The sequence below is a fragment of the Calliphora vicina genome, chromosome 2, assembly GCF_958450345.1.
Source record: "Calliphora vicina chromosome 2, idCalVici1.1, whole genome shotgun sequence".
In the NCBI taxonomy this organism is placed as follows: domain Eukaryota; kingdom Metazoa; phylum Arthropoda; class Insecta; order Diptera; family Calliphoridae; genus Calliphora; species Calliphora vicina.
In genome coordinates, this window is record NC_088781.1 from 63,100,388 (window position 1) to 63,127,416 (window position 27,029).

At 40.1% G+C, this 27,029-nt stretch overlaps 1 protein-coding gene across 1 annotated transcript in view; it reads left to right on the forward strand.

The window, feature by feature from the left end:
• Positions 1–27,029, forward strand: part of dpy (dumpy) — a 177,850-nt gene that overhangs the window by 121,663 nt on the left and 29,158 nt on the right. Inside the window, exons 16-45 of the mRNA XM_065500045.1 lie at positions 2,193–2,414; positions 2,591–2,773; positions 3,144–3,635; positions 3,714–6,167; positions 6,244–6,561; positions 6,626–6,931; positions 7,002–7,319; positions 7,683–8,324; positions 8,388–8,723; positions 8,799–9,125; positions 9,389–9,703; positions 9,955–10,278; positions 10,376–10,699; positions 10,771–11,397; positions 11,473–11,808; positions 11,882–12,193; positions 12,647–12,973; positions 13,147–14,742; positions 14,939–18,133; positions 21,172–21,498; positions 21,576–21,893; positions 21,958–22,299; positions 22,375–22,671; positions 22,733–23,041; positions 23,110–23,757; positions 23,815–24,132; positions 24,194–24,529; positions 24,591–24,887; positions 24,968–26,635; positions 26,702–27,004. Of these exons, the coding sequence (XP_065356117.1) occupies positions 2,193–2,414; positions 2,591–2,773; positions 3,144–3,635; positions 3,714–6,167; positions 6,244–6,561; positions 6,626–6,931; positions 7,002–7,319; positions 7,683–8,324; positions 8,388–8,723; positions 8,799–9,125; positions 9,389–9,703; positions 9,955–10,278; positions 10,376–10,699; positions 10,771–11,397; positions 11,473–11,808; positions 11,882–12,193; positions 12,647–12,973; positions 13,147–14,742; positions 14,939–18,133; positions 21,172–21,498; positions 21,576–21,893; positions 21,958–22,299; positions 22,375–22,671; positions 22,733–23,041; positions 23,110–23,757; positions 23,815–24,132; positions 24,194–24,529; positions 24,591–24,887; positions 24,968–26,635; positions 26,702–27,004 (18,117 nt within the window). The remainder of the gene's footprint in view (positions 1–2,192; positions 2,415–2,590; positions 2,774–3,143; positions 3,636–3,713; positions 6,168–6,243; positions 6,562–6,625; positions 6,932–7,001; positions 7,320–7,682; positions 8,325–8,387; positions 8,724–8,798; positions 9,126–9,388; positions 9,704–9,954; positions 10,279–10,375; positions 10,700–10,770; positions 11,398–11,472; positions 11,809–11,881; positions 12,194–12,646; positions 12,974–13,146; positions 14,743–14,938; positions 18,134–21,171; positions 21,499–21,575; positions 21,894–21,957; positions 22,300–22,374; positions 22,672–22,732; positions 23,042–23,109; positions 23,758–23,814; positions 24,133–24,193; positions 24,530–24,590; positions 24,888–24,967; positions 26,636–26,701; positions 27,005–27,029) is intronic.

Genomic DNA, 27,029 nt, shown 5'->3' on the forward strand with positions numbered 1-27,029 from the left:
ATCTAGGACATTGAATATTTTTAACTTTTACTTTTATACTGGAATCAAGATTTAATTAAAATTCTTCTGGAAACTGTATTAAATATTTTCTTAAAATTTAAATAATTAATTTTCAAGGTTTTAACAATAATAAAAAAGTATCCATAATTTAGTAATCTGAACTTAGTTAAGGTCGTACTTGTGAAATAGTTATTTAAAGGATATTTTAATGAAACACTTAAATATTTAGCAGACTAATTAATATTACTGCCGGAATTTGTAGACCTTTCAGATTTCAATGAAATATACAACAGTTAGTATTCAAGTGTTCATTCAATTATAGGATTTTTATTTATTAAATTTCTGAAATATAAGGACTGAGATCGAAAATTTTTTAATATACATATAAATTAATAAAAATGAAACCACTAAACTGACAGTTTTGAGTCTTTTTTTATTTGATTGAAATTATTGTTACAATTTACAAAAAAAAAAATATTTATATAGTTCTAATCACTAATGATGAAATTTTTAACCTTTTTCGAAAACTTTTCCATTATGGTTTTTATAGTGCTTTATGTCACTTTGTTCGAACAGGTTGTCCATCTTCGTTTAAAAAATATCAAACTTTTGGACACATTTTTTGTGCTCTTCAATTCTCTTTTAACAAGAGCCCAATATCTCTCCACTGGCCTCAGCTCCAGGCAGTTTGGAGAAATTGTCTCTCTTGGTACAAATACCACATTATTGTTCTTTTACCATTAAAGACATTTCTTACCATAGTGACAGATGCCAAATCAGGCCAAAAATAAGTAGACACATTAAGAAATCTTATGAATGGAAGTATTCCTTGATGTAAATTTCGGTATTTATAGAGCACTTTGTAACAAATATTTGGCTTTTTTGTCGCATATTGCTTGCCATACCAAGTACTTTTTGGTAAATTTTTTCTGGTTTTGGGTCCTGTCAGGAACTTTTTGAGCCTTGTATGCTTTTAAATCTGTATTGCCTTTAACTTTTTGTACAAAATAGTCCGAGTACTGACCTAACCGGACTGCTTTCTTACTGGAGGTTTTCAGAATTTTTGAAAATGCTTTCGATATTTTTGGCTTTAGAAACATCATGTGGACCACGTGTGAAACGTGTGTTAAGAATTTTACGTCTCAATCCTTAATTAGAAAATTCTGAAATACAATTGGAAATTGTGTATAGAATATTAGAGAAATCTGCAAAACTTTATAAAAGTTTTTTTTTAATTTTGAGGAGTGCAGATCGGTGTAAATACACTTGGTATAATCAGGTCAAATCAGATAATGGGCTTGTTCGGAAATGTATCAATGCGCTGCATCTGATGCGCAGTATGTTCTAAAATGCAGAAGTTGGCAACACTGCCACAGTGAAACAGATGATGCGCAAAAAACCATCAAACAAGCATCACAAAAATCAGCTGATTTGCATCAGCATCGCAAACTAACCATTGCTGCGCATCAAATGCCCTGCAGTGATGCATTTCCAGAAAGGCCCAATGTTAACCCGTTCTGTATCGAATCTGACATTTTTGGTTTGGAGCATATTCAAATTAATATTTTTTGTTTACATAGAAAATATAAAATTTTTGGAAAATTTTCCCGTTTATATTAATTAGTTGTATACACAGAGAAAACAGATTGATAGCAGCAACCGCATTTGTAGCCAAACGAATGATTTGGTTGCACATATAGAATTTTGTATCCACAACTGTAACAGCATCAATCTGTTTTCTCTATGCACATCTCAGAATTACAGAGGTTGAGTACAAATTATCTCATTATTGCTAATTAGTTTTAGGGAACCAGCATTTAGGATAGCATTTTTTTTATTAGAAGTTAATGAATAGAACAGACACCATAAATACAATTACAGCTTCCCATATAATTTCCTAATTCGACAGTTATAGTCGAATTCAAACATCAATCTAACAAATACTTTGTATATAAAATTCAATTAAAATTTGTAAATATTATTTCAATGAAACACTTCCGCAATGAAACATTTCCCCCAGACCTAACGGTCAGCAAGGCATTAATAACATGTACATAAATAAAATCCACATTAGTTTTAAATATTTTAATCTTATTTATCGTTTTTAATTTAAGCATTTAACCAACATTTTTAATACAATAAAATTTTTAACTTTTTAATAAAATCACCTACCTCATCAACTAAAAACGTAGAATCGCCAGGTTCACCTAAAAATCCCGAACCCTGTCGTTCGAATAACGATTGTATTGAGAGTGAGGCCTGCTATATGGGTCTGTGTCAAGATCCCTGTGAATTTGCTAATGTTTGTGCTCCCACAGCCAAATGTGTAGCGAAAATGCATCGACCGATATGTTCATGTCCAACCGGGCATGAGGGTAATCCCACAGTGAAATGTATAGCAACAGACAAATCAAGTAAGAATACTAAAACGAAACTAAAAAATAAAGAATCACAAATTAATATTTAAACCAAAAATAATATTAAACTAAATACATAATACTTGTGGAAACTTGGAAAAAAAAAATAAAATTTTTTTAAAAACTTGCCCGCTAATAATTGTTGTATTCATTTGCTTTCATTGTTGCTTTAGTGGAATGTGCTCATGATAGCGATTGTTCTGTAACGGAAGCTTGTATTAATCGTCGTTGCCAACATCCATGCGATGCACACAATCCCTGTGCTCAAAATGCTGTATGTGTTAACACCAACCATGCTGCCGATTGCAGTTGCACCGACGGTTATGATGGCAACGGTTATGTGGGTTGCCAACCAGGTATGTCATTTGAAAGTTTTAGTATTCATTGATCTAAAATTGTACTGCACTAGTTTAAACGAGTTATTCTAATCTATAAATATCTTAACTTTTTCTTATCATCTAAAATCAATCAAAATAAAAATACCACACTGTAAAAACAACTCTGCCACTACAAACAAAAAACCGCACGTGTAAAAAAATATCAAAAAAAACACTGTTTAAAAACCCCCCTCCTCTCCATAAATTTATAACACTTTGCAATTGGAATTCAAACCAAACAATATATATATTGTATACATACACCAACAATCAATCAATGAAATTCTGTGCCACTTCACCAACCAACCAATCAACCACCCACATCCACCATAAAAACATTCCAAAACAGCTTTCAATTATGTTCCGGTGTGCCAGTACAATGAGGATTGTCCACCTAACAAGTTGTGTGATCGTTTGAATCGCCGTTGCATTAATCCGTGCCAAGAGGATTCATGTGGTGAAAATGCTGAATGTATCCCAACCAATCATGGCATCGATTGTAGATGTTTGTCCGGTTTTGTTGGCAATGCTTATGTGGAATGTACTGTTTTGCAAGGCTGCCGTTCTGATTCCGAGTGCGATTCTAGCCAGGCCTGCATCAATGGCAAATGTTCTTCGCCTTGCAGCTGTGGAGCGTCTGCCTTGTGTGATGTGGTTAATCATCGTGGTATTTGTAAATGTCCTCCCGGCTATACTGGCAATCCGGCTGTGGCCTGTAGTCCACCTACAAACCCGTGCGATCCTAATCCCTGCGGTCTCAATGCCTTGTGTGAATTGGACAATGGTAATCCAATTTGTTATTGTCCTAAGGGTCTTACAGGAAATCCATTTAAGAATTGCAGTAAGTATCAAATTGATTTGAAACTATTATCTAAAAGATTTCATTACTCAAACATTTATCCATCTTATTCCTTTTTAGTACCAGAAGGAGATGAGTGCTCACCAAATCCCTGTGGTCCTAACTCTGGTTGCCGCATGGTTTCGAACCAACCCATCTGTTTCTGCTTGCCAGAATATGAAGGTCAACCACCACGCGTTCCCTGCAAATTACCTTCGAATCCCTGCGAACCTTCACCCTGCGGTCCCAATACACAATGTACAATGCTCAGTAATGGTTTCTCGAAATGCACCTGCTTGCCAGGTTATGTTGAAAGTCCCAATACAATTAGAGGTTGCATTGAGCCCATTAACCCATGTGATCCTAATCCTTGTGGTGTGGGTGCAATTTGTGATTCAACACGCAATCCCGTTTGCTTCTGTCCGGACAATAAAATTGGTAATCCATTCCGTTTGTGCGAAAAGCCTTCAGTTTCCGTAGAACTGTGCAAACCTGGACCTTGTGGACGAAACGCCGACTGTTACGTGGCTGGAAATCGTGAAGAATGTTATTGTAAACCGGGTTATGCCGGAGATCCTTATCAGGGCTGTCGCGAACCACCACGATCTGCTTGTGAACCTAATCCTTGTGGGCCCAATGCTGAATGTGTGGTAGCTGGAGATGGTCAAAGTGCTTGTGTATGTCCCCATGGTTTGTCGGGTGATCCAACATCGTTATTGGGTTGTCACGGTTATGAATGTCAAGTTGATGATGATTGTTCATTGGATAAGGCCTGTATGGGCTTCAAGTGCCATGATCCTTGCCCTGGTGCTTGTGGTCACGGTGCCAGCTGCCGCGTTCAACAACATCACCCTGTATGCTCTTGTAATCCTGGCCTCACCGGCAATCCTGGAATTTTCTGCACCGCCATGGATGTTCCTAAGAAAACTAAAAATCCTTGCCTGCCCAGTCCGTGCGGATTAAATAGCGAATGTAAGGTTATGAACAATAGAGCTGTCTGCTCCTGCTTGCCTGATTATTTGGGAGATCCTCAATCTGGCTGCAGACCTGAATGTGACATAAATTCTGATTGTGGTTCCAATCAAGCCTGTGTTAATCACAAATGTGTCGACCCCTGTGCTGGTACTATATGCGGCATCAATGCTTTGTGCTCTGTGCAACAACATACCCCAATTTGCCGCTGTTTGGATGGCTTTACTGGAGATGCTTTCCGCCAGTGCATTGCCATTGGTGTTCTACGTAACGTCTCGCGTGATCCTTGTATTCCTTCGCCCTGTGGACCATCAGATGTTTGTTCTGTTTATGCAGATGGTGTAGCTTTATGTGATCCATGCTTTGGAAGTGATTCACAGTACAATCCACGCTGCAGACCTGAGTGTGTATCCAATTCAGATTGTCCGTTTGATAAAGCTTGTTTTGGTTCAAAATGTTTAGATCCATGCCCTGGATCTTGTGGTCACAAAGCTTCGTGCCATGTCTACGAACATAACCCTATCTGTCAGTGTCCTCCTGGCTTATATGGCAATCCTTACGAACAATGTGTAGTTCCTTTGGCAGATAAGCCGGCGCCTTCACCCAGCTGTACCAAATTACAATGTGGAGCTAATGCTGATTGTAAAAAACAAAGTGGACTTTTGACTTGCGTTTGTCGCCGTGGTTACTTTGGAAATCCCTTCGTAGCATGCAGGCCAGAATGTGTTTTGAACTCCGATTGTCCTGCTGATCGTGCCTGTGTTAATTCAAAATGTGTGGATGTCTGCTCAGGAGTGTGCGGCATTAATGCCTTGTGTCAAGTCGTTAATCATGGTCCGGTGTGTGTTTGTCCCGAAGGATTTATAGGTGACGCCTTCAAATCATGTTCCAGACAACAACAAATACCACCCAATCAATATTTGCCTATACCCAGAAATCCCTGTGAACCCTCACCTTGTGGACCTAATTCAAGATGTATGATCTCGCATGAAGGTCATGCTGTATGTTCTTGTTTGCCTAGCTACAAGGGTTCACCACCAGTATGTCAACCCGAATGTATAGTCAGTTCTGAATGTCCTCTGCAACAAGCTTGTATCAATCAACGATGTGCTGATCCTTGCCCAGGCACTTGTGGTGCCTCAGCCAGATGTAAAGTCCTGAATCATAATCCTATTTGCTCTTGCGATGCTGGTTATGAAGGAGATCCATTCGTGTCCTGTGTACCAGTTCAAGAATCACCTAAAGAGGTCGAAAGAAGACCAGAGAATCCCTGTTTGCCATCCCCATGTGGACCCAATTCGATATGTCAAGTTAAGCAAGGCCGACCAGTTTGCTCTTGCGTGGCCAATTACATAGGCAGTCCACCATACTGCAGACCTGAATGTACTTTGAACAGCGAATGTCCATCGGATAAGGCTTGTATTCATGAAAAATGTGAAAATCCATGTGCCAATACCTGCGGTCATAACGCCAAATGTACTGTCATTGCTCATGCAGCATACTGCAGTTGTGATGATGGTTATGAGGGAGATGCATTCGTAGGCTGTTCTAAAGTTATACAAAGTAAGTATTAAAGATAAACAAAAAATCCGATAAAATAGAGTTTTATTTATGTGTCTATGTATATCTGTGTTTCTAGAACCTGAAGATCATGTCGATCCTTGTTATGCCAATCCTTGTGCCGAAAATGCTGTTTGTAATGAACGCAATGGCATTGCCAGATGTACTTGCATTGAACCCTACATTGGCGATCCCTACTCGACTGGCTGTAGACCGGAGTGCGTCTATAACGGTGAATGTCCTTCCCAATTGGCTTGTATTAAACAACATTGCCGAGATCCTTGTGTAGGAACTTGTGGAAACTATGCCGAATGTTCGGTTGTCAATCATGTACCCGTATGTAGTTGCGCCCAAGGCTATGTTGGAGATCCATTTACTGGCTGCAAAAAGGATATTCGTAAGTTACAAGCGTTTGCTAAGACTTAAGAATTGTTGTCATAGCTTTCTTATTTGTTTTTCAGAAGTCAAACCTATTAGCCCTTGTGAACCCAATGTTTGTGGACCCTATAGTATTTGCCGTGTGGTTGACGGTCGTCCCACATGTTCTTGCCAAATCAATTACTTCGGTGCTCCGCCCAACTGTCGCCCAGAGTGTGTTGTTAGCTCAGAATGTAGCCAACATTTGGCATGTATCAATCAGAAATGTGTTGATCCTTGTGCCAACACCTGCGGATTTAATGCTAAATGTCAAGTTGTCAATCACAATCCCATATGTTCTTGTCCAGCAGAGATGACTGGTGATCCTTTCGAACAATGTGTACCTAAACGTAAGTGCTGCAAAATTTTGCTTCTTTAAGGAAAAATTCTTCACCTAATTACTTCTTTTGCCTAATGTAGCTACTGGACCCAGTCGCGATGTAAATGCTTGTATACCAAGCCCATGTGGACCAAACTCCGAATGTCGTGATGTAGAAAATAGAGCTGCTTGCTCTTGTCTACCCGGCATGTTTGGTGCTCCACCCAATTGTCGCCCTGAATGTGTTATCCACCAAGATTGTCCATCGAATAGAGCTTGTATTGCTCAGCGTTGTGAAGATCCTTGTTTGGGAGCTTGTGGTTTCAATGCACTCTGCACATCACAGAACCACAGACCTATATGTTCGTGCATTGAAGGTCACGAAGGTGACCCTTATGCCGGCTGCAGTATGCGTGCAAGTAAGTACCGATTTTTTAAATTGCTGTCCTTCTGTAAGATTTATTATATCTCTGAAAGTTTTCCCCTCAATGGGAGAACCATGTTCAAATGTTTTAATGTTAAACTATTTTCTCTTTTTCAATTTTGTTGCATTTTAAGTGTAAATTGGGTACTGGGATGTTTGTTTTTGAAACAATACTCTTAAAAATTATATTTATGCATGTTAATTGTTTATTTATTGTTCATGTAGCTAATTTCTTGCTATGTTTGAAATGTATATTTGAATTTATTTATGTATATTTACTTAGCTTATTTATGTATGTATATTGGTTTACTATATATATATTTCCTATACTATTTCTATTGTTATTTTCATCATCAAGTTGTGGTACCAGACTTACCTAGCGATCCCTGCAATCCCTCACCTTGCGGTTCAAATGCTATGTGTAAAGAACGCAATGGTGCTGGAGCTTGTTCATGCTTGTCAAACTATTTCGGCGATCCTTATGTTAATTGTAGACCCGAATGTGTACAAAACTCTGATTGTCCGCGTACAAAGTCGTGTATGAATATGAAATGTGTAGATCCTTGTGTGAATTTGTGCGGTTTCAATGCTGTCTGTAGAGTGTCAAATCATTTACCGGTTTGCTCTTGTCAACCTGGTTTTACTGGAAATCCAATGCGCATTTGTCACGAGAAACCATCAAATATGTATTTACCAATACCCAAAGATCCTTGTCGACCATCACCTTGTGGTCTGTTTAGTACTTGTCGCGTTCAAGGTAATCGTCCGGTGTGTTCATGTTTGCCCGACTATATGGGCCAGCCTCCTAATTGTAAACCAGAATGTGTTATAAGTGCCGAATGTAGCTCAGACAAGGCTTGCATTAACCAACGCTGTCAAGATCCTTGTCCCGGTACATGTGGTCATAATGCCAGATGCAGAGTGACAAATCATTCACCCATATGTACATGTGCCCAGGGCTATACAGGAGATCCTTTCCACCAATGTATGCCCGAAAGAAGTAGGTTTTTGTTTTTATCTCCCTCAACAACATAGATCTAATATTATTATTTATAAAACGTAGAACAACCTGAACTACCAAGGGATCCCATAGCGAAACCAAATCCCTGCATACCCTCTCCCTGTGGACCCAACTCCCAGTGTAGGGTGTCTGCTACGGGTGCAGTGTGCTCTTGTTTGCGAAACTATATTGGACGAGCGCCGAACTGCCGTCCGGAATGTTCTATAAATTCTGAGTGTTCGTCACAAATGGCTTGTGTGAATAATCGCTGTGTAGACCCTTGCATCGGCTCTTGTGGAAACAATGCCTTGTGTCATGTCAGTAACCATGCTCCGGTATGCATGTGTCAATCTGGTTTTACTGGAGATCCTTTCTCGGGCTGTTATCTCTTAATACAAAGTAGGTTAATGAGTTTTGAAAACGATTTTGGGAAACGAAGACAAATTGCTAATTGTTGTGTTTATCCCGCTATAGTTCCCGACGAGCCTATTCAACCCTGCCTTCCTAGTCCTTGTGGTTTGAATGCTTTATGTGAGGAACGCAATCGTGCGGCTTCTTGTAAATGCATACCCGAGTACTTTGGCGATCCATACGTTGAATGTAGACCCGAGTGTGTTTTGAATTCGGATTGTCCGAGATCGAAAGCTTGTGTTAACAATAAGTGTGTTGATCCCTGTCCGGGTATGTGTGGCAATAATGCCGAATGTTTTGTGTTGAATCACCAACCTAATTGCGAATGTTTGCTGGGCTTTACGGGAAATCCTAATTTTGGTTGCCATCTTATACCAGAAATTCCCAAACGTAAGCATGATAGAAAAACAAATACAAAATAAATATTCCCAACTAACTTAACAAAAGAAGGGGTTTTACAATAGTTTATTTGTCCATTCTAACCTTTAAAGAAATTAATTCCCCTCAACCGAAATTGGAATATTAACCATTCACCCTCCAAAACCCCTTCTTAGAACTCAACTCCCAATTAATCACACTCACACTCTGCTAATCACTAAACGGTTTAAGAAAATAATTAAAAACCAAATTTCTATGTGTAACTTTATGTTTAGATGATATTATTGTACCCAGCAATCCTTGTGTACCAACACCCTGCGGTCAGTTTAGCAACTGTAGGGAACAAAATGGTCATGCCGTATGCTCTTGCATTGCTAATTATATAGGTGCTCCGCCCAACTGTCGACCTGAGTGCATGAGTAGTTCTGACTGCGCGCAAGATCGATCATGCATTAATGAGCGCTGTAAAGATCCCTGTCCCGGAACTTGTGGCAATAATGCCCTTTGTCGTGTGGTCAATCACAATCCCATATGTTCATGCATGCCTGGCTTCACTGGTGATCCATTCACACGCTGTATATATGAAGAAAGTAAGATCATAACTTCATCATCGTTCATAAATTTTCATTTCGTAAAGATGGTATTGCATCCACCATCTGTCATGCATTCATTCCTTCTTCATTCAAACCAAACATATATTTATTGTTCTTATTTTTTATTTCTCTTTTTCTTTCTTTTCTTTGTAAAATGCTTAAAATCATTTTCCTGCATGCTTTTTATTATTCTTCTTCTTCCGATATTGTGTATGTGTAAATATATAAATATGTCTATGTATATAAAGAACGACCAATTGTCAGGGATCCCATCAATCCCTGCGTACCATCGCCTTGTGGACCCAATTCTCAATGTCGCGTTTCATCGGCCAATGAGCAAGCCGTTTGCTCTTGCTTGCCCAACTATATAGGAAGATCGCCAAATTGCCGGCCCGAGTGCACATCGAACTCGGAGTGTCGAGGCAATATGGCATGCATAAACCAGCGCTGTCAAGATCCTTGTCAGGGTTCATGCGGTTCATTTACCACATGTATTGTAAATAATCATAAGCCAATATGTCGCTGCATTGAGGGTTATATTGGTGATCCATTTTCAGAATGTAGTCCACAAAGTAAGATTTAGTTTATAAGTATTTAGTTGCTTCAAATGGTGTATTTATGTATCTTCGTATGGGCGGCAATATATTTATATTACTTTTCATTGTTTAGTTATTGTGCCACCCGAAAAGGCTGAACCTTGCAATCCCAGTCCCTGTGGTTCTAACGCCGTTTGCAAGGAAAGAAATGGCGTAGGTTCTTGTACCTGCTTGCCAGAATACAATGGTGATCCTTACACTGAATGTCGACCAGAATGTGTTCTTAATACGGACTGTGCTAAGAACCGCGCTTGTATAAATAACAAATGTAGAGATCCCTGTCCAGGAGTTTGTGGCGTGGAGGCAGAGTGTCATGTTATTAATCATTCGCCTAGTTGCAGCTGTCCATCCGGATACACGGGAAATCCTTCGCAGTATTGTCGCAAAGAAACTAAACGTAATATTTTATCTTAAATTCGAGTAGGTTGTTGATTAGTTTGCTAAATGTTTCGCTTTTTGTCGGTTTAGAATTGGATAATGTCAATCCCTGTCGCCCATCACCATGCGGTCCTTATAGTCAATGTCGCGAAGTAAATGGTCATGCGGTCTGCTCATGCATAACTAATTACATTGGTACTCCACCTACCTGTCGTCCTGAATGTTCGGTTAGTTCCGAGTGTTCTCAAGATAGGGCCTGTTTGAATTCGCGTTGTGTAGATCCATGTCCAGGAACTTGCGGCAATGAAGCTATTTGCAAGGTTACCAATCACAATCCCATATGTTCATGTCCACCGGGTTACACTGGAGATCCTTTCATAAGATGTGTGAAAATTGAAGAAAGACGTGTTGAGGACAAACCCACAAATCCCTGCATACCAAGTCCGTGTGGTCCAAACTCACAATGCCGTGCTGTTGGCGAGACTCCCGTATGCTCCTGTTTGCCTAACTTTGTGGGACGAGCTCCTAACTGTAGACCAGAATGTACTATTAACTCGGAATGTCCCTCAAACTTAGCTTGTATTAACGAGAGATGTAAAGATCCCTGTCCAGGATCATGTGGTTTCAATGCTTTCTGTAATGTAGTCAACCATTCGCCAGTTTGCACTTGTGAGTCAGGCTATTCTGGAGACCCCTTCGCTGGCTGTAATCCAACACGTAAGAAATCTGCTGCGTGCTTAGTTTTTATTAGGTCTTGCTAATGAGCTTTTTATCTTTTCGAAATTAAATCAGCGGTTCCTGAAGAACGACTTACGCCTTGTAACCCCACACCTTGTGGCACAAATGCCGAATGCAAAGAACGCAATGGAGCCGGTTCTTGTACATGTCTTGCGGGTTACTTCGGTGATCCTTACAGTGGTTGTCGTCCCGAATGTGTGGTTAATTCTGACTGTCCTCGTGATAAATCGTGCGTTAATCAGAAATGTACAGATCCATGTCCCGGAGTTTGCGGTATTAATGCTGATTGTCGCGTGGGTAACCATGTGCCAACCTGTCATTGCTTACCTGGCTACACCGGCAATCCTCTCAGCTCTTGTCGCGTTATACCTGAACCAGAACCCACACCAAGTATGTTTTGCACACTCGTGTTTTTAACTCTCTGACAATAGGTTCACTAACGTTTCCTATATTTTTCCCAAAGATGTTGCCAAAGATGTTAATCCTTGTCAACCTTCGCCTTGTGGTCCCTACAGTCAGTGCCGCGAAGTAAATGGCCACGCTGTTTGCTCTTGCCAAGCCAACTTTATAGGTTCAGCACCTAACTGTCGCCCTGAGTGTATAGTCAGTTCTGATTGTGCTCAAGATATGGCTTGCCAAAATCAAAAATGCGTAGATCCTTGCCCTGGTACTTGTGGTTTAGAAGCACGTTGTCAAGTAATCAATCACTATGCTGCATGTTCCTGTCCTCCTGGTTATACAGGAGATCCTTTCAATAGATGTTCTAGAATTAAATGTAAGCATGTTTGTTTCTTTCTTTACTCTTTCCCGCGAAGAGAATTGAAAAATGAAAGAATCATATAGGAGTGAAATTTGACCTTTTAAAAAACTATTTCCTTTTCTATGTACACTTTTACTTTTCAATTATCTTCTACGATTGAGGATGGAAAGATCTTGTTGTTTATTACAAAATACTTTCCATCCTTAGTTAATTCTAATTGCATGATTTTTTATATGTATATACAATTAATGTTGTTCTATTTTTATACATCCTCTTTTTATTTTATTATATTGAATGTGTTTGATGTGTGTATCCTATCCAACTATAATATTTCTACACCTACACTATCATCTAAATGTAAACGTAACTTGTTGTTAAATGTAACCTGTTCCTATCCAACTCTACACATCTACTATACCAACACCAATCTACCAACTCTATGTAAACTCTATAACTCTGTCAATGTAGTGGATATAACTCCTATAACAAAAACTGGTAACCCCTGTGTGCCTAGTCCATGTGGACCCAACTCGAAATGTATCGATGTTGGCGATTCACCTGCATGCTCCTGTCTACCAAACTATCTGGGGCGACCCCCTAATTGTCGTCCCGAATGCATGAGTAGCTCTGACTGTCCCGCCAATTTGGCCTGCATGAATCAAAAATGTTCGAATCCATGTGTGGGTACTTGTGGTGTACACACTTTATGTACAGTTATTAAACACAATCCCACATGTCAATGCGAACCTGGCTACACTGGAGATCCTTTCTCTGGCTGTAGTGCTGTACAAATAAGTATATATCTTTCCGTTTCTATTCACCAGAAGTAAAGGATTTTTATTTGACTTTTAATATACAATTTTGTTTCCAAATACCAAGTGGAGCCACAAAATCCTTTACTTCTTTCCATATTTTTTTCCTCTCAGGGGCTATTCATGATATTAATTTTTAATTTACAAAACTTTCAGTAACTACTACGGAACGACCTCGTGATCCTTGCAATCCCAGCCCTTGCGGTGCCAATGCTGTTTGTCGTGAACGCAATGGTGCCGGATCGTGTGCTTGTTTGCCTGAATATTTCGGCGATCCTTATAGCGGTTGTAGACCAGAATGTGTCCAAAACTCTGATTGTGATCGTTCGAAGGCATGTCTCAACAACAAATGTATTGATCCTTGTCCAGGTGTCTGTGGAATTAATGCTGAGTGCCGTGTTCTTAATCATGCTCCCAACTGTCAATGTTTCGAAGGTTACACCGGAGATCCACATCGTTCTTGTGCCGTTACTGAAGTTATCACTATGGCTCCTTTGAACCCATGTCAACCATCGCCTTGTGGACCTTACAGCCAATGTCGCGAATCGAATGGTCACGCTGTTTGCTCGTGCTTGGATAACTATGTTGGAGCACCACCAACGTGCCGTCCTGAATGTGTTGTCAGCTCAGAATGTCCTCAAAATCGAGCTTGTATACAACAAAAGTGTGCCGATCCTTGTGCTGGAGCTTGTGGTTCACAAGCTAGATGCCAGGTTGTTAACCACAACCCTATTTGCACATGCCCAGCGGGTATGACCGGTGATCCATTTGTTGAATGCATTACTGCGAAGGAACAACCACGAGACCCTGAGAATCCATGTGTGCCGTCGCCTTGTGGACCCAACTCTTTGTGTCGAGAAATTGGAGGACAAGCTGCCTGCTCATGCCAAACAAACTATGTGGGCAGACCACCAAATTGCAGACCAGAATGTACAAACCACGATGAATGCCCCAACCATTTGTCATGTCAGAATGAAAAATGTGTCGATCCTTGTCCAGGCTCATGTGGCGTGAATGCTTTATGTAAGGTTGTGCAACATAATGCTGTTTGCTCTTGCACCGATGGCTACGAAGGAGACCCAATATCCGGTTGTGAACTTATACCACCTGTATTGCCTAAACAACCGCAATCATCACCATGTGAACCATCACCTTGTGGTCCACAGGCTGAGTGCCGTGAACGCAATGGAGCCGGTGCCTGCTACTGTCACGAAGGCTACCAAGGTAATCCTTATGATGTTGAGCGCGGTTGTCGCCGTGAATGTGAAGCCCACGATGATTGTGCACCCGCTCTAGCCTGTGTACGTTTCAAATGTGTAGATCCTTGCGATAACATATGCGGAGAATTTGCCCTTTGTACAGTGGATAATCATGTACCTACATGCACGTGTCCTGCTGGTTATTCAGGAGATCCATTCTTCCAATGTAAACAAATTCCGGTAACACCACGACCCATTGTCAATCCATGTGTGCCATCTCCATGTGGTCCAAACAGTATTTGCCGCAATATCAATGATCAAGCTGTGTGTTCATGTCAGTCAGGATTTATCAACCAACCACCAAATTGTAGACCCGAATGTGTGGTTAGTTCTGAGTGTGCTATAGAGAAGGCTTGCGTGAACAATAAATGTGTAGACCCTTGTCAACATACATGTGGTCAACTGGCCATATGTACCGTGAAGAATCACAGTCCCATCTGTACATGTCCTAGAGGAATGACTGGAGATCCATTTGTCAGGTGTTCAAGAATACGTAAGTATTAACAATAACTATATATCGTTGGTCTCATGTAGGAAGGCCCTAATTCAAATAATTGGAAATTTACAAAAAAAGGTAAAATCATAATTAGAACTGTATTAGGGACTATGAGACGAACAATATGAATTAATCTGCTATTACTAGGTTAAGAAATATTAATATAATTGTTGTCTACTTTTCTTTTTTTTAGCAATTGTTGTGGATGATAAACCAAGCACCGAAAAACCACCATCATGTGTTCCATCACCTTGTGGCCCGAACTCAAAATGCCAGGTAATTGGTGGCAGTCCAGCCTGTTCTTGCTTACAAGACTTCACTGGCGCTCCTCCCAACTGCCGACCAGAATGTGTTCTTAACTCTGAGTGTGGTCCCACCGAAGCTTGTATCAATCAGAAATGTCGCGATCCTTGTCCTGGATCCTGCGGTTTTGAAGCTAAATGTCATGTCCTCAACCATGTTCCTATATGTAATTGTTTGGATGGTTATACTGGAGATCCATTTGTACGTTGCAGTCCTACCCCTGTTCAGGAAACACCTAAGATTCCAAATGATCCTTGTGATCCAAATCCTTGTGGTCCCAATGCTGATTGTTTCAACGGTGAGTGCAGATGCCAAGATAATTACCAAGGCAATCCCTATGAAAGCTGTCGTCCAGAATGTTCTCTTTCCGCTGACTGTCCACGCGATAAGGCCTGCTTGCGCAACAAGTGTGTCGATCCTTGTCCAGGAACTTGTGGTATCAATGCAGTTTGTGAAGTACTAAACCATATTCCTGTATGCTCTTGTGTCAAGGGCTATGAAGGAGATCCATTTACGAACTGTCGTTTGAAAATAGAAGAACCAGAAAGACCAGTCCAACCATGCTCACCTTCTCCCTGCGGTGCCAACAGTCAGTGCCGTGACATTAATAATCATGCCGTTTGCTCTTGCTTAGATGGATTCATTGGAGCTCCACCACAATGTCGCCCAGAATGTGTTGTTTCTAGTGAGTGCTCTGCTTTGCAGGCTTGCGTCAATAAGAAATGCGTTGATCCCTGTGCCGGATCCTGCGGTATTGATGCTCGTTGTGAAGTTATAAATCATAGTCCTATTTGTGGTTGTCCACCTGGAAAAACTGGAGATCCATTCAAGAGATGTTTCGATATACCCATTGAAGCACCAAGAGATCCAGAGGTACCCAGAGATCCTTGCGCACCATCACCATGTGGACCCAACTCTATCTGCAAGGCTGGTCCTAGCGGTCCTTCCTGTCAATGTATGCCAGAATTCTTTGGATCACCACCTAACTGCAGACCTGAATGTATCATCAATCCTGATTGTCCTTCCACACAAGCTTGTATTAACAACAAATGTCGCGATCCTTGTCCTGGATCATGTGGCACTAATGCTGAATGCCGCGTTATTAGCCACTCAGTATCATGTTCATGTCCAGCCGGTTATGCTGGTAATGCTTTCGTACAATGTATTCCACAGAGAGAAGAACCAATTAAACCCTGTGAACCATCACCTTGTGGGCCAAATGCTGAATGTATTGAACGTAATGGTGCCGCTTCTTGTAAGTGCATTGATGAATACCAAGGCAACCCCTATGAAGGATGTCGACCAGAGTGTGTCCTTAGTTCAGATTGTCCAACCGATCAGGCTTGTATACGCAACAAATGTAAAGATCCTTGTCCAGGAATCTGTGGTTCGAATGCTCAATGTTATGCTGTCAATCATGTACCAAACTGTGTGTGCAATGACGGCTATACCGGCGATCCATTCTCTAATTGTCGACCTCAACCCAAGATACCACCACCTGCCCCCGGCAACCCTTGTCAACCGTCACCATGTGGCCCCAACAGTAAATGCCGTGAAGCAAACGGTTTGGCTGTATGTTCATGTCTGGATTCCTTCATTGGTTCACCACCAAATTGTAAACCTGAGTGCACAGTTAATGCCGAATGTCCGCAAAATAAGGCCTGTCACAAATTCAAATGTGCCAACCCCTGCGCTGGCACTTGCGGTATCGATGCCAAATGTGAAGTGATTAACCACAATCCAATTTGCAGTTGTTCATTGGAAATGACAGGTGATCCGTTTACAAGATGTTATCCAGCACCCATACGCCCGAAGGATGAACCAACCAAACCTAAAAATCCCTGCGTACCGTCACCTTGTGGCTTGTATTCCGAGTGTCGCGTTAGTGGTGATCAACCATCATGCTCATGTTTGCCTAATTACATTGGAGCCCCACCTAATTGTCGCCCAGAGTGTGTGGTTAACACCGATTGCCCCTCTGATTTGGCATGTATTGCCGAAAAATGTCGCAATCCTTGTGATGGCACTTGTGGAATTAACTCCGAGTGTCGCATACAAAATCACTTAGCTATTTGTACTTGCCGCTCTGGCTTCACTGGCGATCCATTCAGTCAGTGTATTGAAATTATTGAAGAAAAGACTCAGACTCCAGTAGAAATGGATCCATGTGCTTTGCAGCCTTGTGGTGCAAACGCTGAATGTCAACCAGGTGGTGTCTGTGTCTGTTTAAGAGACTATCAAGGAGATCCCTATGTGGGTTGTAGACCAGAATGTACACTGAGCACAGATTGCTCACCCAACAAAGCCTGTTTAAATAAGAAATGCGTTGATCCCTGTCCTGGAACTTGTGGCCAAAACGCCCAATGTGATGTTAGTAATCATATACCCGTTTGTACTTGTCCTAAAGGCTATACCGGCGATCCATTCATCAATTGTCGTCAAGTGGTACGCAACGATTTAGTACCAGTAGATCCCTGCCAACCCAATCCATGCGGTCCTAACAGTATATGCCAAGTTTCCACTCAAGGTCCCAGATGTGCCTGCAAACCCGGTATGTTGGGCTCACCACCCGCCTGTAAGCCCGAGTGTATTGTTAGCTCCGAATGTTCTCTGCAAACAGCATGCATCAATCGCAAATGCGTGGATCCTTGTCCAGGAGCCTGTGGTCAATTCGCAAAATGTCAAGTTATCAATCACAATCCCATCTGTACTTGTAATAATGGCTACACAGGAGATCCATTCAATCGCTGTTATGAAGAACCAAAGGTCATAGAACCTATACGACCAGTTAATCCATGTGTGCCATCGCCATGTGGCCCCAACTCAGAATGCAAGGTTGTGGGCGATAGTCCAGCCTGTTCATGCGCTGCTACTTTCTTGGGTACTCCGCCAAATTGCAGACCCGAATGTACCATCAATCCAGAATGTCCTTCAACGAAAGCCTGTATTCGACAAAAATGTGAAGATCCCTGTGTGGGTTCATGCGGCTTTAATGCTCGTTGCTCTGTTGCCAACCATATGCCAATCTGCAGCTGCGAAGTCGGTTATACTGGAGATCCATTTACTAGCTGTCAACCAACACCAGGTAGGATTTTTGAAATTTTACTTCAATTGTCAGGTTTTAGGCATAACCACAAATTATTAATGGTGATGGACTATGATAAAATAAGTTGAAAAATCTATTACTTGCTATAAGCAGAAATGCTTTATTGAATTACAAAATGGTTATGCCTAGAAATAATATATTCAAGGAGTAAAACTGTGTTATGGTACGAGAAAATTTAGACTTTTGTTGAATTTCTCTTATTTAAGACATTGGGGACAGTTTAAAAGATGGCCACTTTTAATATGTCTCATTCTTTCTAGCAATTTTATGAAAATTTTAAGCTATTTCACAAAATTGTAAGAATGTAAATGTCTTAAATCAGAAAGTGAAAACTGATAAATAAGAAAACTATATTTATTGAGGACAAAATTAATTATTACTTTACAGTTTTACTCCTTTTATAGCCAAGCACAAATTAGAACTAAGATCTCCACCAGTTTTTCGTGTCTTATATTTAAAAGCAAAAAAAAAAATTTCATTACACTTTAATTACGCTGTTGAATTAAATACAATATAAAAATCTCGACAGCTTACGAGAAAAGTTGTATAGGGAGTTCTCTTCGATAAGGAATAAATTTGGCAAAACAAATTTCAGGATTTTATTCTTAAATAATATCATTTTCTTAAGAGAAGGTTATTTTAGATTATATTATGAGGCGTCCGTGTCCAAAAGATTCATCGGATCATGCAAAAAATCAAAATTAAAATCACCCAATTTTACCAATCTCTGGTCATTTAGGTTCATACAGTTACAGAGACTGTTTCCATCTTTCCGTCAATTTGACTACAGAAGTCATTACATATGAGAGATTCAATATCCTAGCGTGTTCACCTAGCTGGATATGAGCATATACAACTGCCACGACATTCACCAGTCAACCACGTGGAATCATATCCACTACACAGTTTCCTGGGACGCTTAGCCTGGCTTTAGATTATGTGGACGCTTAGCTTGGCTTTAGATTATGTGGTGCGTATAATTCATACCATCATCAGTTGGTGGATTTGCTAGAGCCATACCATGGTGATGAAGACCACATTCCACTAGGTCTATGATTCCGGAATATAATACCATTTCAGACATGCCATAGTCAGGACTGCGTTATATTGCTCATTAACCAGTATCATACTGTTGGGAACTGGGGATTTGAAAATATCAATGCAACTCATGCCCAATTCAACAAATGGGAATAGTAGCATTAGGCAGGTCATGGAGTAGTTGTATGTTAAAGTAGGACAGCTAAAGGAAAATCTGAATTTAAATTCTGCAGTACTGGGTCAGTAGTTGGGTCGATAAATGCTGATGTGTTTATACTTTTATGGCTGCTAAGACTGACCCCTACAAATGGGCGGTAAATTGTTAAATTAAATTTCATATCGATTGATAGAATAGGAAAAATATAATGGTTTGTTTTGTACAACTTTATAAGAAACCTTTTTTCATCATCGAAGAGAACCCCTTTTAAGAATATTGCAACAGCAAAAACAATTTAAATGTCAGCACTTTATTTATGTTCAATGTCAACACTGCAAATGGCACAAATGATTTTTCCAAAAACGCGTTTTAAAATAATTAAGTTATAAATATAAAAAGTCTAGTTCTAATTTGTGAAAGTTTAGCCTTTTAAAACAAACAAGAAAAGTGATTGTATCACCATAAAACACAACTGCATTGCAAAGAAATGAAATAAAATTCTTAGGCCAAATGCAGATTTCAATAACTACTTTAATTCTGTACGAGTTGTCTGAATTTCAAAGTATATTGAAAGTGTTTTACGGTTTTGCCGTCTTATATGGCAATCGATAAAAGCAATTTTTTTTATGAATACGTATTTTAAAATAACTTAAATAATTATAATGCCTTCTTAATATACATTTATCAAAATATAACGCAAAATTATCAGCCAAAATGCCTACTATCTGCCTTTTTAATCGTATCGCCTTTTAATTAATGCTACCAGTTTTATGCCTTTGAATACTTTTTACTACACTTTAATCCTTTTGGTAATGCTTATTTTGACCTTTAAACATTTATATAACTGAACCTTCAAGCAATAAAAACAAAACTTATTTACACAATACCTTACCCATATATATAAGAGTAGTTTGTCTGAAAACGTATTTGAACCATCAATCAAATAATGACCCCTATTAACCCTGTTTTGAATACACTACGCTTTCGTTAATTGGCCCAAAACTGCGTTTATTTACTACTCGATTTGACCCTAAAAACAAAATAATACTTAACCCATTATGAAAACGACACAAAGCCATTACTACAAAATAATATCTAGAATCGAAACAAAAACACTGCGCTTCTGAATAATCAACGTTGGTAATTTTATTGCTCTTTTTTTGGACCTTTTATTATAACCGAAAAAAAACAAACAAAAATAATGCTTTAACAATTTTTATTAATTTTTACCAAAATTTTGTAGTTTATAAATATAATTTATGATTTAAGAAGAAAAATGTAACCTTAAAAACTAAAATAAACTAAATAAAATTAATTTATACCAAATAATACCAGAATTTTTACTTAAGTTTAATTTATATAAAAAAAATCAAAAAAAAAATTAAAACGCGTAACACTTATTAAACACAGCTCTTTTAACACCGCTAAACACAGCTCAATTATACACTGAACCAAAAACCAAATTGTGCACATTTATAATAATTAATGTTTTTATTTAAAAAAAAAAGCAATTAAACCCAGTAGTGTTGAACAAAAGTAGTGAAACATTTGTTAATCCAAATAACAGCAATTACATTTTTAAAAATATGTATCAATTAAAACCAAACAACAGCAAAAAATATATTAAAGCTTCACTGACCAATAAAAAAAAACTTGTGGAAAGTACTCACCCAAATGCAAATCACCAATTAAAAACAAAAATCAAACACCTGAGTATGTAGTACTAATCAGTTTAAATGGTTTAAAGAATTCTAAGGAAAATAATTGAAATAATTTTCTGTTATTTCTGCTCTTCTCTTCCCTTTAATCGTCTCAAACCTAGAACGCGTAGTCAATGAACATATAACACCCTGTGAACCAAATCCTTGCGGTTCAAATGCTGTGTGCCGTGAACAAAATGGCATTGGGTCTTGCCAATGTTTGCCGGAATACTATGGAGATCCGTATCAATCGTGTCGACCAGAATGTATTCGTAATTCTGATTGCCCAACGACTAAATCGTGTACTCAAAACAAATGTAGAGATCCTTGCCCCGGTACATGTGCTTCGAATGCTATATGCTCTGTAGCCAATCATATTCCCACCTGCTCTTGTCTGCCAGGTTATATAGGAGATCCTTATAGATATTGCCAAAGAGAGCCAGAGAAACGTAAGAAATATTTATTGATTTACAGTTGTTGGGAAATACTTAGATCTTTATATTTGATTTAAATTATTTCGCTTTAGCCGTTCGTCTGCAAGAACCTACAAATCCATGTGTTCCGTCACCTTGCGGTCCTAACTCTCAGTGTCGTGAATTAAATGGCCAGGCTATATGTTCTTGTTTGGAGAATTATATAGGCTTGCCTCCTTCCTGTAGACCAGAATGTGTATTGAGTACTGAGTGCCCTGCTGATAAGGCCTGCATTAATCAAAAATGTCAGGATCCTTGTCCAGGAACATGTGGTCTCAATGCTGAGTGTAGAGTACGTAATCACAGTCCGCTTTGCCAATGTAGACCTAGATTCACAGGCGATGCTTTTACTAGATGTTATCCCATACCACGTAATTATTAAATTTCTAATTTGCCAATTGAACTCGAAAGTTACCCTATTCCTCTTAAAATCAGCTCCTGTTCCTGTAATTAAACAAATTGAAAGAGATCCTTGTGTGCCTTCGCCGTGTGGCCTTAACTCACAGTGTCGCAATATTAATGGCGTACCATCGTGTTCTTGTTTGGAAACATATATAGGAGCTCCTCCCAACTGTCGGCCGGAGTGCTCTATAAGTTCAGAGTGTGCTTCAGATAAGGCTTGTATACGTGAGAAATGTATGGATCCGTGTCCAGGTTCTTGTGGTTTTTCAGCCGTTTGCAGTGTCATCAATCATACTCCTATATGTACTTGTCCCGAAGGTTATACCGGTGATCCTTTCAGTTCATGTAGACCAGCACCACCAGCTGAGATCTATAGTAAGTCTTTTGCTCAAAAACAAAAAAAAATCAGTTTAACGTAACGGATTTACTTATAACATTTCTTGTTATTAGATGAACCCTCCGATCCTTGTCGTCCATCACCTTGTGGTGCCAATGCTTTATGCAATAATGGTATTTGTTCTTGTCTGCCCGAGTACCATGGAGATCCTTATTCTGGTTGCCGACCAGAATGTGTTTTAAATTCGGATTGTCCTCGTGATAAAGCATGCTCTCGCAGTAAATGTATTAACCCCTGTCCTGGAACTTGCGGTGATAATGCCATTTGTGATGTTATCAATCATATACCAATGTGCAGATGTCCGGAAGGCACTCAAGGTAGTGCTTTCATTAGATGCACCCCTCAACAAAGTAAGATCGATTTAGGCTTTTTATCTAGTGTAAAGAAATACACGTTAAGTTTGTTTTGTAGAATTAATTACAGCATCGAAACCCTGCCAACCCTCACCATGTGGACCCAATTCCCAATGCCGTGAAATAAATCAACAGCCGGTTTGTTCTTGTATACAAGGTTTTATAGGTTCTCCGCCTACTTGTCGACCAGAATGTACCTCGAACTCAGAATGCGCACCTATGCAGGCGTGTCTTAATCAAAAATGTCGCGATCCCTGTCCTGGCACCTGTGGTGTTAGTGCCGTCTGCTCTGTAGTGAATCACAGTCCTTTCTGTACCTGTCCCAATGATTTTACGGGTAATCCGTTTGTTAGGTGTCAGCGTATAAGTAAGTTATCGAGTTCTATTCTCTTGGTTTCCGATTTAATTTTATGAATTTTACTCACTTAACCTCAGTTAAACCTGTAAGCGATGTGGTACCTCAGGATCCATGTCGCCCATCTCCTTGTGGACCGTTTTCACGCTGCAAACCAATTGGACAATCTCCATCTTGCTCTTGTATGGAATCATATATAGGAAGACCTCCGAACTGTCGTCCCGAATGTGTAACTAGTTCAGATTGTGCCAGCAATTTGGCTTGTGTTAATCAGAAATGTGTAGATCCATGTCCCGGAAGATGTGGCTTAAATGCCGAATGTCGTGTAGTTAGTCATGCTGTACAATGTGTTTGTGTGGTCGGCTACACCGGAGATCCATTCGTACAATGTAGCCCTCCTATTGAAAGGGATATTATAGAAGTTCTTACCCCTTGCAATCCCTCACCTTGCGGTCCAAATGCTATATGTAGAGAACGTAATGGCGCCGGATCATGCCAATGTTTACCAGATTATCACGGCAATCCCTATGAGGGCTGCCGACCAGAATGTGTACTTAACTCAGATTGCCCCTCAAACAAAGCATGTCAACAACAGAAATGTCAAGATCCATGTCCCGGAACTTGTGGACAAAATGCCGAATGCCAGGTGGTTAATCATTTGCCTACGTGTAATTGTTTCTCCGGTTACACAGGGGATCCGTATCGCCTTTGCATCCAGCCAGTTGAACGTAAGGAAGCGCTAAAAGTCCAATTTCAAAAATACTCAATTCATTATTTATCTCTAGCTATACGTATGGAATATGTTAATCCATGCCAGCCTTCTCCGTGTGGTCCCAATAGTCAGTGTCGTGAGGTTAATGAACAAGCCGTTTGTTCTTGCTTACCAGAATTTATAGGTCAACCTCCTTCCTGCAGACCTGAATGCACCATATCATCAGAATGTTCCGGTGATAAGGCTTGCATTAATCAGAAATGTGTAAATCCATGTGATAGCTCACCTTGTGGTCAAAATGCAGAATGTAGGGTTCGAAATCATAGTCCATTATGTTCTTGTAATCGCGGTTATACTGGAGATGCTTTCATCAGATGTTATCCTATACCACGTAAGCTTAAAAAAAAAGATATATAAATTGGTTAGTTTTATTAATTTGTGGTTTTCTGTAGCTCCTCCCCCTGAAGTACAACGGGAGGAGATTAGAGATCCTTGTGTTCCTTCGCCATGTGGTCCAAACTCGGAATGTCGCAATTCCAATGGCGTTTCTGCGTGTTCTTGTTTGGCAAATTATATAGGTCAGCCTCCGAATTGTAGACCAGAATGTACGATAAACTCAGAATGTCCTAGCCAACAGGCATGTATCAATCAGAAATGTAGAGATCCATGTCCAGGAGCATGTGGTATTAATTCCATTTGCCGTGTTATAAACCATAATCCATCGTGTGCCTGTATTGAAGGCTATATAGGCAATCCATTCACTAGTTGTTCACCCAAACCACCAGAACGTAAGATATCAATATTTTCAAATCATTCGAAATCTCTTAGTTATAATTACCTTTTGAGCAGCTACTACTCCTCCACCTTTGGATGATCCTTGTACTCCCTCGCCTTGCGGTCCCAATGCAGTCTGCAGTAACGGTCAATGTACTTGTATACCCGAGTACCTAGGAGACCCTTATGTAGAATGTAGACCAGAATGCGTTCTCAACTCGGAATGTCCTCGCAATAAAGCCTGTATACGTAATAAATGTGTGGACCCATGCCCCGGAACCTGTGCAGCAAATGCAATATGTGAGGTTCACAATCATGTTCCTATGTGCCATTGTCCCGAAAAAATGACGGGAAATGCTTTCTTCGAATGTCGTGCCATACTAAGTAATAGAATTGATTTTGTTTCGTTTGATTAGCTATTAAACATTTTTTAATTATTGTTTGCTATTTAGCCCCAGTGCCAACAAATCCTTGTCAGCCTTCACCCTGTGGACCCAACAGCCAATGTCGCGTGGTCCAAGGTACAGCTGTATGCTCTTGTCTTTCTGATTTTATAGGTAGTCCACCACAGTGTAGACCTGAATGTACAACAAACTCCGATTGTCCTCCAGATCAGGCTTGTCAAAATATGAAATGTAGAGATCCTTGTCCAGGAACTTGTGGCTTCAATGCTGATTGTAATGTAGTAAATCATACACCATACTGTAGGTGTCGCAATCGTATGACTGGCGATCCATTTGTAAGATGTCAAGAAATTGTAGAGCCCATAAGAGATGAGAAAATTCCAACTAATCCATGCCAACCATCGCCATGTGGTCCTAACTCGGAATGTCGCGTTAATGGAGATTCTCCCACATGCTCTTGTTTACCTGATTTTATCGGTTCGCCCCCACAATGTCGACCAGAATGTATTTCCAACTCAGAATGTAGTACAAATAAGGCATGTATTAATCAGAAATGCCAAGACCCTTGTCCAGGATTGTGTGGACAGAACGCGCTTTGTCGGGTATTCTCACATACACCCATGTGCTTGTGTAACGACGGCTTTACTGGGGACCCATTCTCCGTGTGCAGTCCGGTGCAACAGACACCAGTGGAGGAAGTGAGACCATGCGTCCCCAATCCTTGTGGTGTTAATGCCAAATGTATTGAACGTGGAGATGCAGGATCTTGTCAATGTTTGCCAGAGTATTTTGGAAATCCTTATGAGGGCTGTCGTCCCGAATGTGTATTGAATTCAGACTGTGCTTCAAATAGAGCTTGTCAAAATCAGAAATGTGTCGACCCTTGTCCAGGAACCTGTGGCCAAAATGCAGAATGTAAGGTTATTAATCATTTGCCATCGTGTAATTGTTTACCTGATTACACAGGAGATCCGTATAATTTCTGTTCCGTCCTTCGAAATGAGCGTAAGCCTTCGACATTTTTCTTGGTGAATTTCTTTAACAATCATTTAATTTTAGCTGTTCGTGAATACGTTAATCCTTGCCAACCTTCACCATGTGGTCCTAATTCACAATGCAGAGAGGCGAATGGTCAACCTGTTTGCTCTTGTCTGATAGATTATATAGGTTCACCACCGGCTTGTAGGCCAGAGTGTACATCTAGTTCTGAGTGCCCTTCGGATAAGGCCTGTGTTAATCGAAAATGTGTAGATCCCTGTCCTGGTGTTTGTGGTCAAAACGCCGTGTGTCAAGTACGTAATCATAGTCCAATATGCAGCTGCAACAATGGCTTCACTGGTGATGCTTTCGTTCGTTGTTTCCGTATACCACCACAAAGAGCCGAACCTACACCACAAACGCCAAGAGATCCTTGTGTCCCTTCACCCTGTGGCCCAAATTCGCAATGTCGTGATGTTGGCGGTTCGCCATCGTGTTCCTGTTTACCAAACTATTTGGGTTCACCACCTTCGTGCAGACCTGAATGTACTATCAATTCGGAGTGTGGCTCCCAAGAGGCATGTATTAATCAAAAATGTCGCGATCCTTGCCCAGGATCATGTGGAATTAACACATTATGTTTTGTTCGTGCTCATACACCCATATGTACGTGTCAATCTGGTTTTACCGGAGATCCATTCGTCGTTTGTAATCCAATACCACCACCACCTGCCAAAAGTAAGACCTTTAAAATGTTCATTGAATTTTAAATTATATATAATACAATGTCCCTTGTTTCAAAAGCTGAAGTCATTGCTGACGATCCCTGTAACCCATCTCCTTGTGGTGCCAATGCAAACTGCAACAATGGCCAATGTTCTTGTCTACCTGAGTACAATGGTGATCCTTATACTGGTTGTAGACCAGAATGTGTTTTGCATACAGATTGTGCACGAGATAGGGCCTGTGTTAGGCATAAATGTGTAGATCCTTGTATAGGAACATGCGCATCGAATGCTATTTGCGAAGTAATCAATCATATACCAAATTGTAGATGCCCTGAGAACATGGAGGGCAATGCTTTCACCCTGTGCTCTCTCATTCCAAGTAAGATTTTAAAACTAGTTTATTC